We start from the raw sequence: 16,440 nt of genomic DNA on the forward strand, positions 1-16,440 counted from the left end.
AACGGGGAACCTCGTGAGAAGGGATCAATGGGACACATACAAACGGCTGCTGCTCTGACCGCATTTGAAGGGAATGTCCCTTCTACTCCAATTTGAACAAATGATTGGTTTGTTAATTGATCCATACTTGTTTGTCGCTGTTTCCCAGAAGGACATGCTGACCTTTATGAATATGGAGACCACGGCAATGCCATGGGGGCTCTTAGCTGCCTCAGTGTAGTTGGCATACAGATCTTGGTTATAATGGATCAGCTGGACCTGAAAGAGATACAATGAGAGAGAGGAGCATAGATTACGTAACGTCATTCTACTTTCGTCATTCACAGAGTTCCAACTTGGTCTCACTCCCAACTTATCACACACTGACGGTTGCTCAGCATCCTTCAGCATCTAATACCGACGCATGTCGCACGGAGGAACCCTCTGATCTGCATGTGACACACCAAGCTGTCAACTAAACCCTCCCTCGTCACTAGTGAGAGCCAATGCTCTGACTTGAGATGGGTTGGTTAAAAAAACACAGGACCTTCACCCAGGAGTCCTCTAGTCATCTACCATGCAAAACTAAAAGTAAACGTCCACATTTTGTCACAAGTCATTCGTCATAAACCGGGATATAAGTCATTCGTCAGTCAAGTTCACGTTGACTGCTCTCTTTCCGAAGCCAAACTAAATTCGCATTGAGGTGGCGGCCTCTGGAGGTGGTGTCCTCTGGCGCTCCACTGCTGATTTCTGGAGAGCGAATCTCTGTTTGTCTGTCTGTCTGTCTGTCTGTTTCAACACAGCTGATGAATGTGTGGAAAAAATACATAATTTAAAAAATGTTTTAAACATAATCACAATCAGCAGTGATTTGATCAGGTGGGAGGTGAATCGGGGGAATCAAAACTCCAGGAGAAATTCAACGACAGAGGGGATGAAAGACAAAAGCGGGGGATGGATACATGATCATTTATATAAAACCCAACTTCCTGTGAAGATGAAAGTTTACTAATGTCTGATGTATGGAAGTCTATGAGAAAATGGCCCTACTTCTCACTTTTGATCTCTGATGTTGGCAAACCATCCGGCGCCTTAGGAAGGGGAAGCAGCCCTCCACCAACACTGTTTACGGTGGAGGTGGGGAGCTGCTGACTTCGACTGGGGATATCGTCGGGCGGTGGAAGGAGTACTTCGAGGATCTCCTCAATCCCACTGACACGTCTTCCATTGAGGAAGCAGAGGCTGGAGACTCGGAGGTTCATCCACCCATTACCCGGGCTGAAGTCACCGAGGTAGTTAAGAAGCTCCCCGGTGGCAAGCCAGCGGGGTAGGATGAGATCCGCCCTGAGTACCTCAAGTCTCTGGATGTTGTGGGGCTGTCTTGGTTGACACGTCTCTGCAACATCGCGTGACAGTCGGGGACAGTGCCTCTGGACTAGCAGACCGGGGTGGTGGTCCCTCTATTCAAAAAGGGGGACCGGAGGGTGTGTTCCAACTATCGGGGGATCACACTTCTCAGCCTCCCCGGGAAAGTCTATTCCAGGGTACTGGAGAGGAGAATTCGGCCGATAGTTGAACCTCGGATTCAGGAGGAACAATGCGGTTTTCGTCCTGGCCGTGGAACACTGGACCAGCTCTATACCCTCCGCAGGGTGCTCGAGGGTTCATGGGAGTTTGCCCAACCAGTCCACATGTGTTTTGTGGACTTGGAGAAGGCATTCGACCGTGTCCCTCGTGGCATTCTGTGGGAGGTACTTCGGGAGTACGGGGTTGGGGGCCCTCTGCTAAGGGCTGTTCGGTCCCTGTATGACCGGAGCAGGAGCTTGGTTCGCATTGCCGGCAGTAAGTCAGACCTGTTCCAGGTGCATGTTGGACTCCGGCAGGGCTGCCCTTTGTCACCGGTTCTGTTCATTATCTTTATGGACAGGATTTCTAGGCGCAGCCGTGGGCCGGAGGGGATCTGGTTCGGGAGCCACTGGATTCCATCCCTGCTTTTTGCGGACGATGTGGTCTTGTTGGCTCCTTCGAGCCAGGACCTCCAGCATGTCCTGGGGCGGTTTGCAGCCGAGTGTGAAGCAGCCGGGATGAGGATTAGCACCTCCAAATCTGAGGCCATGGTTCTCGACCGGAAAAAGGTGGCTTGCTCCCTCCAGGTCGGGGGGGGAGTTCCTGCCTCAAGTGGAGGAGTTTAAGTATCTTGGGGTCTTGTTCACGAGTGAGGGAAGGACGGAACGTGAGATTGACAGGCGGATCGGTGCAGCGGCTGCAGTAATGCGGTCGTTGTATCGGTCCGTCGTGGTAAAGAGAGAGCTGAGCCGAAAGCGGTCAATCTACGTTCCTACCCTCACCTATGGTCATGGACTTTGGGTCGTGACCGAAAGAATAAGATCCCGGATACAAGCGGCCGAAATGAGCTTCCTCCGCAGGGTGGCGGGGCGCTCCCTTAGAGATAGGGTGAGGAGCTCCGTCACACGGGAGGAGCTCGGAGTAGAGGCGCTGCTCCTCCACATCGAGAGGAGCCAGTTGAGGTGGCTCGGGCATCTGTATCGGATGCCCCCTGGACGCCTCCCTCGGGAGGTGTTCCAGGCATGCCCCACCGGGAGGAGACCCAGAGAAAGACCCAGGACACGCTGGAGTGACTATGTCACCCGGCTGGCCTGGGAACGCCTTGGGGTCCTCCCGGAGGAGCTGGGGGAAGTGTCCGGGGAGAGGGAAGTCTGGGCGTCCCTGCTCAGGCAGCTGCCCCCGCGACCCGGTCCCGGATAAGCGGAAGAAAATGGATGGATGTTGGACTATAGATGTAGAACCACAAAGCCGATCTGCATAAGAGTTTGAAGCATGTCAAAACTGAACAGCTTCCTTCTAAAAAAAAAGTGTCTCTGGATGGAGAGGATTTACAAAATGTGTATGACGGAAAGACCCAGGGAAGTAAGAAAGCATTATCCAATTCTGAATAATTTCAAGGTGGATAATGAGCTTTGCAATCCAGATTGCTCACATTGGAAAAGTGTTCCTCTTAATGAGAGATGACTGTTTCAGAACTGACTCTATATGAGATGACATTAATGTCGTCATTAAGCTTGCCAGTGTCTTAATTATCTAATCAGCCTGTTTTCACAGCTTTTTCTAAGTAGATGTTTGTGTGTTGTTTCTGCGTTTGCATCCGTGTACATGTATGACCTATCAATATTTCCATTCAGTGTCTTATTTCTTACCTCTCCAGGAAAGCCCTGTCCGTTGAGGAGGTGCTCAGAACCCTGGGAGTCCTCGCTCCCAAAGTGGAGGCGGATCTCCTCCAGCCTGTAGCTGTAACCCAGCGGGCCCCCCGAGATGTTCACAAGGTGGGCTTTGTCAGGCCGAAGGGACACATGCTTGCCTGTGTTGTACATGGTGCCTCCCATCTACAGAGAGACAGACAGGGAGGCCGGGACTCAATGTGATACGACGGCTGGAGTTGCACACGATATCTGTATTACATTTAGTATCTCTCAACTTTTCAGGCACGCATGAATTTCATTCACAGGACACATTCAGTCTTGACTTCCCAACTACTTGGCTTGTTAAATCGGTGGCTAAAATTACACTGGTTCTACACTAGACTGCAGCAGCTGGAAATACAGCATCAAACACATCTCTCGCAGAATGACATCCCATCTCAATTTTAATTGTTTCATGATGAGATACAGTACATATCCTTGTGTTCAACCGTAAACCATAACCTTAGATAATGACCATGGTAATCATTCTCTGATAATCATCAACATTTTCATTGGGAGCATGCTGACCGGAGCGCGACACGACAGAGCTTGAGTCACTCACACCTAAGAGGAGGCGGGACTTCCCCTTCATGTAGAACATGTTGAAGTCCCGGATACGCTGTTTAATCAAACGGCGTCAAATGCCGTGGCTGGTTTATTACAGCTGTATGAACCCCAAATAAACTATTTTGTTCTGATTGAATTGCAATAAATGGATAAAAATGACACTGAAGTACATGACGACGATTTGTAAAAAGTGTGAAGTCATGCTGTGCTAGGTCTGTCTGCAAGACGACAAGCTAACTACGTTAAAAATGCTTGTTTTCTGAATGTGTGAGTGTGGATTGATGGGTGCTAGGCTACGCTAACATTGTAGCTGCTCCCTGAACACCTAAAATGAGGTAATTTAAACATAAATACAGCAGAGACCTTGTTGTTAGTACCACAGGCCGTCCCTGGTTTCTACACATCATTTTGAGACTTAGAGAGACTCAAACTGGAGACTTATGGGTCACTGGACTTCCTGTATTGCAGCTTGACCCTTGCTCTAGTAACCATGAGCTCCTCCCCAAGGCTGTGGATGGGGTTTTTTTTAGCTTGTTACTGTTACCACAGTGGGTAGTGCTGCTCAGGCATCTCAGAAATCCTAACCACCTGTAACAGTTCCTCCTCTTACACCTCTCAACCCGTGGAAAGTGAGAATTAATACACCAGAAATGGCTGGAAGATCCTCTGTAGGATGCTATGCTGGTATATCCCGTCTTTGAATTTGTTCTAGTCCTGATTTGTCAACAGCTTTGCCAATCCTCCAGTTTGTCGCCTTGATAGAGGCAGTGTCCTTAAGAGTGCAGTCAAAGCCCAAAGTGGTTCATGCAATGTGGCATCATGACTTTTCGTTAATATACACGTCACTTCCTGTGGCATGTTATCTGTACGCAATTCAAGCTATCCGCGTGTATGTGTACGTTCTGAGCGAAACGACCCATCACATCCGCGTGTTTGTCAGCGCCCTCTAGCAAAACGACCCATCACATCCGCGTGTATATAAACGCCCTTTAAGGTTAGGGTTAGGGTTCGGCGTCGGCATACATACTCCACTTCATGAGATCAGTCTGGGTTCATGTCCAAGCAATAGAGGATCCATCTGCATCCTGGAAAAGATCCATAAAAGCTCTGATGGGGGGCTGCAGGACCTGCTTGGTTATTGGGCCCCTGCACGCCACGTCAGCTGACTTGACCAGCATTGAAATGGCCAGTAACTGAGATAATGCATGCAGCGATGATCTCGTTCTCTGGATGTGACTGACCCAGAAGTGAACCTCAGATTTAAGTCTATAGAAATCCCAGATGAGGTATGTGCTGTTTTCACTAGTTTATGTGGTATGCAACAATAAGCATTGGCAAGGTCCAGCCACAGTACTGCAAGATCCTCGTCTCGTGCTTGTCTGACGAACTGTGTTACCACTCTAGTGTGTTCTAGGCATCCTGGAATCATGGAGAATCGTCACTTTCTGCAAAGAGAAGGTGATGTAGGCCTACAATGCACTCAATACCGACCAGCATGTTTTCCTCGTCCTCACTTGCCTATTCAAAGGTCGCAGGTCATGTCTAAGCGCCGTGATCTTCTCCTGCATTTCTGGGTATATTTGGTCCCGCCTTTCGTCACTCTACCAAACCTCTCAGCAGCAATGCTGCCCATTATGTTTGTCATTGTTTGAGTCTCCCTTCATGGTTGCTTCCAGGATTCACATCATCATGGGAGGGTTAGGAGGCCACTTGAAATGATGAAAGTAGTTGACAATGGGCAAAAAAAAAATGGAAACCGTACTTGGGTGTTTTATTTTGCATTTCTCTACAAAATGGGGATGGATACTAATATAAATGAATAAATACGAAACACAATTTAAAACAATTTTATACCCTGTAAACCAGAGACCAGACTTAAGTCGCCAGATTGGGGACTTGTGACTTGCTTGATCAACAGTGAGAAAATACTTGACTGGACTTGCTATCCATGACTTGAGACTTGACTTAGACTTGCATGAAATGACTCGACAAGTCATTGCTGTCTTGGTTAATTGGTAATAATAATAATAATAATAATAATAAAAAAAATGTGTTGCATGTGGGCGAACCTGGCAACCGGTAATCTATCTACTACGTGATGCGCCCGCCCATCTAACAGTAGAGCGGCCGGGGTTTGAAGGATGGAAGGAGACGCTGCTACCAGTTCTGCTGCTGTCACAGCAGGCGCGGCGGAAGCACCGGTGCCACTTTTCACAGGAATCCGGCCCGCGAAGCAATATTTACTGGCCCTTTCAGTGGAGAAAACATGCTGGCCGTATAGTGGCCGTTATGAGCTGCCCTCTCTCATCTCAGAGAGCAGCAGTGTAGACTTGCTCCACAAGACGAGCGGCCACACAAGCGCTATGTTTTTTGTAAAGACTGACCGACCACCGAGACTGTTGACGTATATGTCGTTAGCCTCGTTATAGCCTATTTGTTTACTTTCCGGCTTTAAACATCCACAATTTTTCAGAACTTGGTGTTTTATTTCTTTGTGCAAAAGCGACAAGGTGCAAACAATAAAACGAGGTGCAAACAATAAAACGAGGTGAAACAATAAAAGTAGCCTATTAAAAGTTTAAATGGTGGTGTTTATGAGTGGAAACCGGAAAAGCGGTCTCCAGCAGATGTAGTTAGTGGACCAATCACAGCCAATGCTGCTGCGTTGGTGTTGCGTCGCCTCGACGCGCGTCTAGGATTTTTGGGAGGTGCACGTCAGGCCCTTGCATTGGACGTAAGGGGGGTCCGCAAGGACGTAAGGGGTCCGTAAGCCCCCTTGCGTTGTGTCAACGCGGAAGCATAACTTGGGCTTTAGGCTGCTGTGTCTTAAAGTTTTAAGATGGTTGTCTTCCAGCTTATTATATTTCTATGACTTGACTTGTGACTTGCTGCACGGTGGTGTAGTGGGTAGCACTGTCGCCTCACAGCGAGAGGATCCTGGGTTCGATTCCCAGGTCGGCCCCGGGTTCCTTCTGTGTGGAGTTTGCATGTTCTCCCCGTGTAAGCGTGGGTTCTCTCTGGGTTCTCCGGCTTCCTCCCACAGTCCAAAGACATGCAGGATGGGGATAGGTTAATTGATGACTCTAAATTACCCGAAGGTGTGAATGTGAGTGTGAATGGTTGTTTGCCTCTACATGTCGGCCCTGTGATAGACTGGCGACTGGTCCAGGATGTACCCTGCCTTCAGATGTACCCTGATTAAGGATCTGATTTCTGCTTTTAATATTATTCAGGAGAATCAGACTGAACCCATATTCATGTGCTTCTCCATGTCAAAGAAGACATCTGATAGAGTAAATCAGATTATTACTATAGTCATTTCATCTATATATAGCTGTTATTTTCCCAGAGAAGACTGTCTTTAAACCATCATATTGAGTATCTTAAAAAGAATAAGTGAAATTAGTTTTCTATAGACACAAATGCTTATTCTATTGGTGCAAGCAAATTCATTTTTTTTTTAAACCGTCAGATTCAGTGTACCATCTGGCATTACAGTTTGTCCCATAGAGTTTTGACTGATAGTGCTTTTAAAGTGTTGGCAGCCTGGTGTGTGTGTGTGTGTGTGTGTGTGTGTGTGTGTGTGTGTGTGTGTGTGTGAGCCACTGTCACTTTAAAGTAGATGATTTTAGAAGAAGCAACATTTTCAAATCAGTACTACTCAACCACTGACTTCTGCTAATTCATTGGTGGATGTAAGTGCTGTTTTTGATTAGTCTTACAGACACACACACACACACACTCAGACACACACACACACACACACACTCACACACACACACACATGGCCCACTTATAGAACTACACCATTTTTGTCTTTGGACAAAATGCAGAATGTGAAAACTAGAATGTGATGCAACCTCTTTTTTTTCACATGTATTCCAGAGACTTCAGTGAGCTGACTGTCTCATCCTCATTATGGACCAATAGGACAGCTGTGCTCCACCTCTCCACTCTGGATATTAACAATGTGTTATAGGAACTCATTCAAAGCGAGAGGGAATGTATCTTGTATGTAGGATAAAGAGCTAGAGCCGTTCTGGCAGTCACCACCCGCTGTGTAGAAGCAACAGGATGTTCATGTACCAAGCTTGAGGTCAGACTGTATATGGCAACGTGTCCTTACGTAACAATCCTGCATTACGACATTTATAAGGAGAATTGCATCTATGACCAGGAATTGAAAAGGAAGAGGCAGTCATTTTTCTTTGAGATTATCAGCTGGAAATATATATATATATATATATATATAAAAACTCTGGCTCAGTCAGACTTATGTTGGGCTGATCTTTAAGGTGGACCAGCACAAATTTCCTTTCAGTGACAAGCTGCTCCTCTGAGTGTTGGGCAGTGGACTACTGGACATTGGTCCAATTTGCGGAAAAGTTGTGAAGATTGGTCAAATTTGCAAGGTTGTGCATAAGTTGAGGGCATTGGTTGAATTTGCATTAATTGTTCTTGTTGATTGCAACATCGCAACTTCCTGGAGGGGCTGATATACAGTAAATTCATGTGCAGTTAACATAGTCATGAAGCAATGGTACATACAAGAGAGTAGAAGTGCTCATGCTGGGGTTTTTTATTTACTTTTATGAATGTGGATTAAAGGGAGGGAGAATTATGCATACTATCAGCCTCACACTTACATCTCACATTTTAAATGAATTGAAAGAGATACTGAAGTCAGTCAAACTACTACACATCAAGTAGGAACGAGTCATAGGATGTTAGTTGATAGACATCGAGAAAAACAGAATGATAATGAGGAAAAAACTGATGGAAGGATACATGGACAGAATTGGGGCACAAAAAGGCAAACTTTAATGATTGACAGAGAGAAATGGGTTGGAGAAAACTCTTTGGTTGGATGGAGAAATGGGTTAGGAAGAGGTTCAGCTCCTCAGAGAAACAGGAAGGGAAATTAAATGCTAATATTTAAAAGTGGAAAACTGATAAATCCCACCTGGGCCCAGGCTGTAATAGGCCACTACATAATGCATGTATCCCAATGAGCGTGCAGCGACGATTGAGATTTTTTAGCCCTCTGCTCTGTCGGCATCTATTAGGGACGAGCTGGCCGGCCCTGCTGCAACTGTGGGCTTAATTATCACACAAGAGGACGGAGACCAGAAAGCTCTTTTGTGGCGTTATGCTGTTGGAGGAGGGTTATTTTCCAACCACCCCCAAGGATCGCACTTGTGATAAAGAGGCACAATGCTTCAAGGCTGAGCATCTCCCAGCAGACTCGTCCACGCTTCATGCCGTTGTTTACTGCCTCTCTCTCAGCTGCGAGATGGTGTAATCGTGATGTAAAGAGACAAACTCCATTTGTGATCAATTACCTTGTTAACCCAGAATTGATCAACCCTTTTTTACAGCTGGAGATGTTCATGGAAGTGCAGTAAAATGCGTCAGGTTTTCTATAGGGGTGTATCGCTACTAGTGATGGGACGATATATCAAAATATCAATATATCGTGATATTCCCTGCTGCGATACGATACACTGGCGCCAAATATCAACGTTAAAAAAAAATATATGTTTTGCCTCACCACTACTTCATGACTCCTCTTGGCCTTTTGCCAGTTTATTATCTTGAAATGTATCGAGGTAAATTGTAAATGGACCTGCATTAATATAGCGCTCTTCTATCATATTAGCGACGCAAGGCGCTTTACACGACATTCGGTCACTTTTACCCATTCACACTCACATTCATACACTGATGGAGTAGTTTGCACTGTTGCCTCACAGCAAGAAGGTCTCGGGTTCCAACCCCGGTCCTCCCAGGTCCTTTCTGTGTTGAGTTTGCATGTTCTCTCTGTGCTTGTGTGGGTTTCGTCCAGGTGCTCCGGTTTCCCTCCATCATCAAAAACATGTGTGTTAGGAATCGGGGTGCACGCCATCGAAGCATTTGGGGGTTCAGCATCTTGCCCAAGGACACTTCGTCATGCAGACTGGAGGAGCCAGTGATTCGAACCGCCAAGTGTCATGGAATCACAGTATTGTGGCAAAATATTGTGATATTATCGTATCGTGAGTTACTCTGTGATTCGCTACACATACTCATTCCAGAAATGCTCAGTATAGGACGTTGGATTGGATGGAAACTGTAAATTCACACTGTTGTTTTGTTAAGGGGTTGTTGCTGGACTCACCATTAACTGCTGTCTGTTTGCTAATTGTGGAGTCAAGGACACTTAAACAATGGTGTTGTGTGCTGCTCATGAATCTAGTGAGGGAATCATCAATCTGACTGATTGCTTTCAAAGCAGTGTAGCCAAGTTCAGCCAGTGTGAGGCCATTAACATCTGGTTATTAGCAGCGAAGGTTATCGCTGCTCCAGTACTTTGTCACATCCAAAACAAATGAATCCCCTTCATCCAAAAGCATCATTAGACAGTAAGGCCCTCCCTCTCTTTAACCATCTCATTTACTTGGTGCTAGATTTATTGGGTGGCCTACACTCCAATCATAACAAGCTCAGATCTTTGTGATTTGCAGAATTGACATAATCATAAGCTGGCCTTACTTTAAAATGTGCTTCTTCTCATACAACACATCTATATGCAGTGAATGCACTGCATGCTGGGTATCCATGGCCTTGAAGATCTTCAAACAGCTTGTTTTCACTCTGTACAATTGTAAAACCTCCTCGTTCATTTGGAAGTTTAAAGGTCAGTAGAATCTCTTTCTCTTTGGGTCATAGCACCTCATCGGTAGTTCAGTCTTCTTTCAACCCATGTATGGAACATTTCTAATGGCAGCAGATGTTTTGACCCTGAAATTATGTTTGAGATTATAGACTTAATTGCTAACATTAAATAACCAGCACTGATACATAATAATAATAATAATAATAATAATAATAATAATAATAATAATAGGTCCAATTGAATGAATGTTTTAACATCCAGACTCACACACCTACTAGTTAAATAATATTAATTTGTATCAGCTTGTGTGTTGATCCCATCTTATCCTACATTGTCTGTGTACTAACATCAAAGTCAGAACTTGGCAGGCTCTTTGGTATTCCATATTTCTGGCTTGCCTCGGATAAAGGTTGCCAGGGAGGAATGCAGGTAGAAGAAGCCCTCATTAAGGTTAATTATTACACTATGTTACAACACTATGATGGTGCTGTAATGTGATACAGTAAAGTTCAAAGTAGTCATTTTTCTTATTTTGTCTTGATTTTTTTGTAGATCTTTCCTCTTTTTTTGCAGATACTAGTATCTAGGGGTGGGCAAAAAAATGGATTCATATAAAAATTGAGATTCATATTTTCTAAGATTCTAAATAAATTCATAACCTCCAAAAATGTATTTATTTATTTTTATAAGTGTGTGCAAGTTAAGCATGCATTACTGGAGTAGATGGAGTAGATCATGAATGATGTACTCATTCAAAAATCAGTTTTAAAAAACGGAAATCAATTTTAAATTAAAAAAAAAAGCCTGTATGAGGAAAAGTAGCCAAGAGAAAGGGAGGGTTCTCATGATTAAAAGATAAAACCGATTATATTTATTTCCTAAATTAAATGGCTTCCTCAACCAACGCAGGTTATGATAATGGTTAAGAATATAAACAATATTACTTTTAACCTTAATCTGAGGAGACTCAGATGGCAGATGGGTCATTTTGGAAATGAACATGCTCGTTGATCTTTATCCTCCCAACACAGATACATATATATGATATCTAGATTATGTTATTGTGACTTTAATTCTGCTTAGACAATAAAATGGGCAGAAAAGGATGAGCCAATAACAAATAATACAAAAGCTCATGCTGCTATAAATAATTCAGCAGCCTCATTAGACCTTACAGAGGGAGGATGAACCCACTGGTCGCAGGTTAGACCACTACAAAAAACCCAATAATTGGATAACCTCATTGACATAAATATTACCTCTGAACATAAGAGAGAAATGTAATCAGCTACATATTTCTTGCTGGAGTTGCAATATTTCAATTCGCCAATTTTGTATATTGCCTCTTTTGTCTCGTGCAATAAAGATGCAGTGTGCAGAATTTGACATGGAGCAGCGGGGTTGCCTACCGAAACCAACTGATTCTGTTACCAAAGCGTGCAGACTGCAAACTATGGTTTCTCCGTCCATGGCTACTTTAGAAGTATCCATGACGACGACCCACTCATACTACGACGAAAGCATACTTATAAATAATAAACTCCATTTCTGCTGATGGATTCCCCTAAATGCTACATGATGTACCTTTGAATAGTGCAGATGCAGACATGGAAAATACACGTCATCGTCCCTTTCAAGTTTTTAAACTGTTTCACAGTTCGTCCAAAGAACGGAACCTAACGTTAGATAAGGAAAAGCCTGCAAACATCTGTGTGCTGAGATCCTTCCACAGGTCCGAGGAAGCCTGCTGAGGTAAACGACATGGATTGTGGATTTGACGCTTAAGGCCCCCTGGAGCCCGACTGAACAAACCACTCTGTCCGAAGCGGTTTTGGACAGGAACCCCCCCTGGGGTCCGCAAGGCGATAAGAGCTGTTGCATTGATATAAAAAACCTTTTTAACCCTAACATTACATCCTCAAAGTGTTCACCAATAATATATACAATATATGTTGTATTGTATATCAAAATCTGAAATCTGTGTTCATCCATGATGCGTGCTTACTTCAGGTAGTACCAACCAATTTTTAAACAATAATATCACGACCTCCATCCATCCATCCATCCATCCATCCATCAATCAATCAATCAATCAACGTTAGGTCCCGCCTCCTATCCTGTTCCACTTGGAAATACTAAATTAGAGATTTTTTAAAAAACAAAACAAAAACAATGTCTCGTGCTAAAGTAAGAATTGTCAGGTTTCTGTATGCAGAGATTTCTGTTTGGGACATTTCTGGGTGTCAACGACGGCAAATCAAAGGAAGCTTTGACAATGGCAGAAACAGTGAAGGACATTTTTTTTATAGCAAATGTAGCAAGGCGAAACATCAAAGGACAAAGCTCATCCCAAAGTGAATGTGACTCTGGGGAGGAGGGGCCAACGTGTCATGTTGTGTTAACAAACCGCAACTGACAAATCCTACTCATTGTGCCTTTTAGTATTTCTATGTCACGCATCAGGGAGGGACAAAAATACTCTTCCATATTCACTGAGCCCCGAACTTATGATCAGAGGAGAGTATTACCCATAGACTCCAGTAGAGGGCCCCGTCTGTGTTTATAGAGGCAGGGTTACGAGATAGTAACCTTTGTTTGTCTGAGTAGTTCTTGCATGAGGCCTGATACATCTGGATTTTGGAAAGATGGAAGCAACCTGCCGTGATCAAATTTAGATAAAGACGTGATGCTGATAAAGGCTACAGGTAGAGACGGGTCCGAACATGTGGCCAGTTGTCCAGAAACATCCAGGTTCATTAAATGTGCATCCCGCTGGCTGGACATTGTCCCCCACCTTCATCCCCCTGGCTGGACTTTGTCCCCCACCTTCATTCCCCTGGCTGGACTTTGTCCCCCACCTTCATTCCCCTGGCTGGACTTTGTCCCCCACCTTCATCCTCCTGGCTGGACTTTGTCCCCCACCTTCACCCCCCCTGGCTGGACTTTGTCCCCCACCTTCATCCCCCTGGCTGGACTTTGTCCCCCACCTTCATTCCCCTGGCTGGACTTTGTCTCCCACCTTCATCCCCCTGGCTGGACTTTGTCCCCCACCTTCACCCCCCCTGGCTGGACTTTGTCCCCCACCTTCATCCCCCTGGCTGGACTTTGTCCCCCACCTTCATTCCCCTGGCTGGACTTTGTCTCCCACCTTCATCCCCCTGGCTGGACTTTGTCCCCCACCTTCACCCCCCCTGGCTGGACTTTGTCCCCCACCTTCACCCCCCTGGCTGGACATTGTCCCCCACCTTCGTCCCCCTGGCTGGACATTGTCCCCCACCTTCATCCTCCTGGCTGGACATTGTCCCCCACCTTCATCTTCCTGGCTGGACTTTGTCCCCCACCTTCATCCCCCTGGCTGGACTTTGTCCCCCACCTTCATCCCCCTGGCTGGACTTTGTCCCCCACCTTCATCCTCCTGGCTGGACATTGTCCCCCACCTTCGTCCCCCTGGCGGGCCTTTGTGAATATATGTGAATGTGTGTGTGAATGGTTGTCTGTGTGTGTGCATCTCTATAGGCGGAAAGAAAAGCCCTCGATATGCTGCAATCACACCCTTGATACAGAACTTTCACACAAGCATCCCGGCTCTGAGGAACCAAACGGGGTGACGTGGAACACATCACCCCATCACACACATGTGTATGTGGTGTGTAGTATGTGGTTCCACAAGGAAAAGGTAGTGGAAGTGTGTGTCAGCTCTGTGATGGACGACTCAGCTCCAGCCCCAACACCACCCGGAGTGGGATAAGTGGATAATGGATGGATGTAAGATGTGAAATAATGATTTATGACTCATATTCTTCTAAGACATGTTATGGGTAAACTATGGCTTCAGTGGGGGATACTGGCTGAGCAGCCGGTATCCCCTTCATAACGCAGTGTGACCATAATTCATGTTAGTATGGCAAATCCACGACTTAACACAGGATGCAGTGTGCAACGTTGCCAAAAGGTGGTTTAATGGTGATTTGGGTGCTTTGGAGAGGATTTTCCCTGCGACGGGTAACTGTGGTTGCTGTGTTAAGAGCTTGAATTATAGTTAGTCAAAATCAGCAGGGGACTTTTAAGCCTCGGGAAAGCTCATCGTCCCCCTGCGTCTTGAATTAGAGAATGTGTCTTGTTCTTTTCCCAACATTGATGAGTTCAAGCTGAGAGTCCTGCTGATGAGTTCACTCTCAGTCAGCATCTCTTAAAACTTCAGGATCAATTCTGAGGATGGATTCAGAAACACATTTCACCCAAAGAAAGAACATTGAAATCACGGTTTCCCTGGTTCATATAGGCCTTGTTTATAGATTGTGATGATAATTTGGGCATAAATGATCTTTGCATCACCTCATATTACCTAGAAGAGATATAAAAATATCTCAAACATATACATGCACATTTATATGCACCAAATAAAGCAGAGTTAACACGCCAACTCATTCCTTTCATTTCCTCTCATCACTTAAAACATACTGTATATACTTCAGTCTCTCATCAGTACAACAAACCGAATGTATGCTAGCCTTTCATATTAGATTCGGTGTAATAATAGGCTACAATAATCAGGACAATAACCAACATTCAGGCTCCCTCATGTGGTTCAAAGGTGAACTGCAGATATATGTTACATAAAAGAGGAATCTAGCGAACCCATATCAAAAAGTCTTGGGAAGGACTGATGTAAATGGGGATGGCCTTTACCTTGCGTCCGCCTGAGTTGAGCCTCAGAGGGGTCAGGTAGGGGTCAAAGATCATGTGACTGGTCTCGATGTCGATGGGCGACTGCCTCTTCCCTATGGAGCACAGGTTCCAGGCGGAGTGAACCAGACCCCAGAAGGATGGGACTGAGGGCAGAGAGAGAGAGAGAGAGAGAGAGAGAGAGAGAGAGAGAGACAGAGAGAGAGGGGCAGGGATGAGTGAGGCTGGTTCTTGGATTCAATACTTTTCTTGATATTTTGTGTGAATGAAACCCTCATAGTAGACCAGCGTATGTTTCTCTAAATCACTACAGCTCATTCCTTTGCTGTATGTCAAATAGTTTATCATGTACAGTCTGCCATTGTTAATGACAAGACATCTTTATTTCATTGTGAATAAATCAATTAAACACTCCTTCTAGCAGCTAGCACCCCACCAAACTCGCTAATTAACACTTTACAGTTTCTTTAAATATTCATCAGTTGATTTTCCAGATATTTATCATAGGTCCCTTTTCTAATTTCACATGAACCACTCTTCACATCGCCATCAATCAGATCCACCACACAGCACTGATTTCAAAAGAGAAGACATCACTTCTAAAGTTATTTTGTGACAAGCAGTCTAGCATATAAAAGGCAATTTTTTTGAATGGAGTCTGGTGCAGTGCTCAACATGAAATGGGCTACGTCACATCACTTCCTGTAAACCTGTATGCTGGACGATGAGGATCTGTATTAACTGAATATCATAGAGCTCTGTAAAAAACACTGTGTCTGTCGTTTAGCTGCTACCATAAAACACCTAAACGTGGCATCGTTTTCCTCAAAGTGTTTGGATGCTAGTACCGACATAATTCAGTCGGAGATGATGCCGCTGTTAAACGATACTAAGCCTCTAATTAGTGTGTGTGTGTGTGGGTTCCCAGAGTTTAAACCATAAAAACAGAGAGAACGTTAGTAGACGAGCTTCATTATAATGGGACAGGAGGCATGGGGAGTTTCGGGAGATTTGAATTTAAATGTGGCTTCATTAAAATAAGACTTTCATTAAAGTCTCCAGGTTATCTGCAAGTGTAACTGAGGTAGAGAAACTAACTTAACTTTCGTTTTTATTGTTTATAATCTACAGCAGTGCCTCCCAACCTTTGTGTCTTGTGTCTTTAAATTAAGAAATGCACATTGTTGTCGTTTTCTGTGAAGCACTTGGAATTGCCTTGTTACTGAAATGTGCTTGAAACTCGCCACGCCTTTGTCAAACCTGCTTTCTGAAACCCCTACTGTTATAAGAATT

General features: G+C 44.8%; 1 protein-coding gene across 2 annotated transcripts in view; it reads right to left on the reverse strand.

Annotated features, from left to right (window-relative positions):
* Positions 1–16,440, reverse strand: part of LOC311030477 (carbonic anhydrase-related protein 10-like) — a 176,317-nt gene that overhangs the window by 116,144 nt on the left and 43,733 nt on the right. For both annotated transcript variants that reach the window (XR_014598987.1, XM_084036245.1), the window contains exons 3-5: positions 15,151–15,293; positions 3,198–3,383; positions 163–258 (exon numbers count right to left, since the gene is read on the reverse strand). Coding sequence is in view for 1 of the 2 variants with exons in the window: in XM_084036245.1 (XP_083892371.1) it covers positions 163–258; positions 3,198–3,383; positions 15,151–15,293 (425 nt within the window). In the remaining variant the exon portion in view is untranslated. The remainder of the gene's footprint in view (positions 1–162; positions 259–3,197; positions 3,384–15,150; positions 15,294–16,440) is intronic.

Source organism: Eutrigla gurnardus (assembly GCF_963514095.1).
Source record: "Eutrigla gurnardus genome assembly, chromosome: 20".
Classification (NCBI taxonomy): domain Eukaryota; kingdom Metazoa; phylum Chordata; class Actinopteri; order Perciformes; family Triglidae; genus Eutrigla; species Eutrigla gurnardus.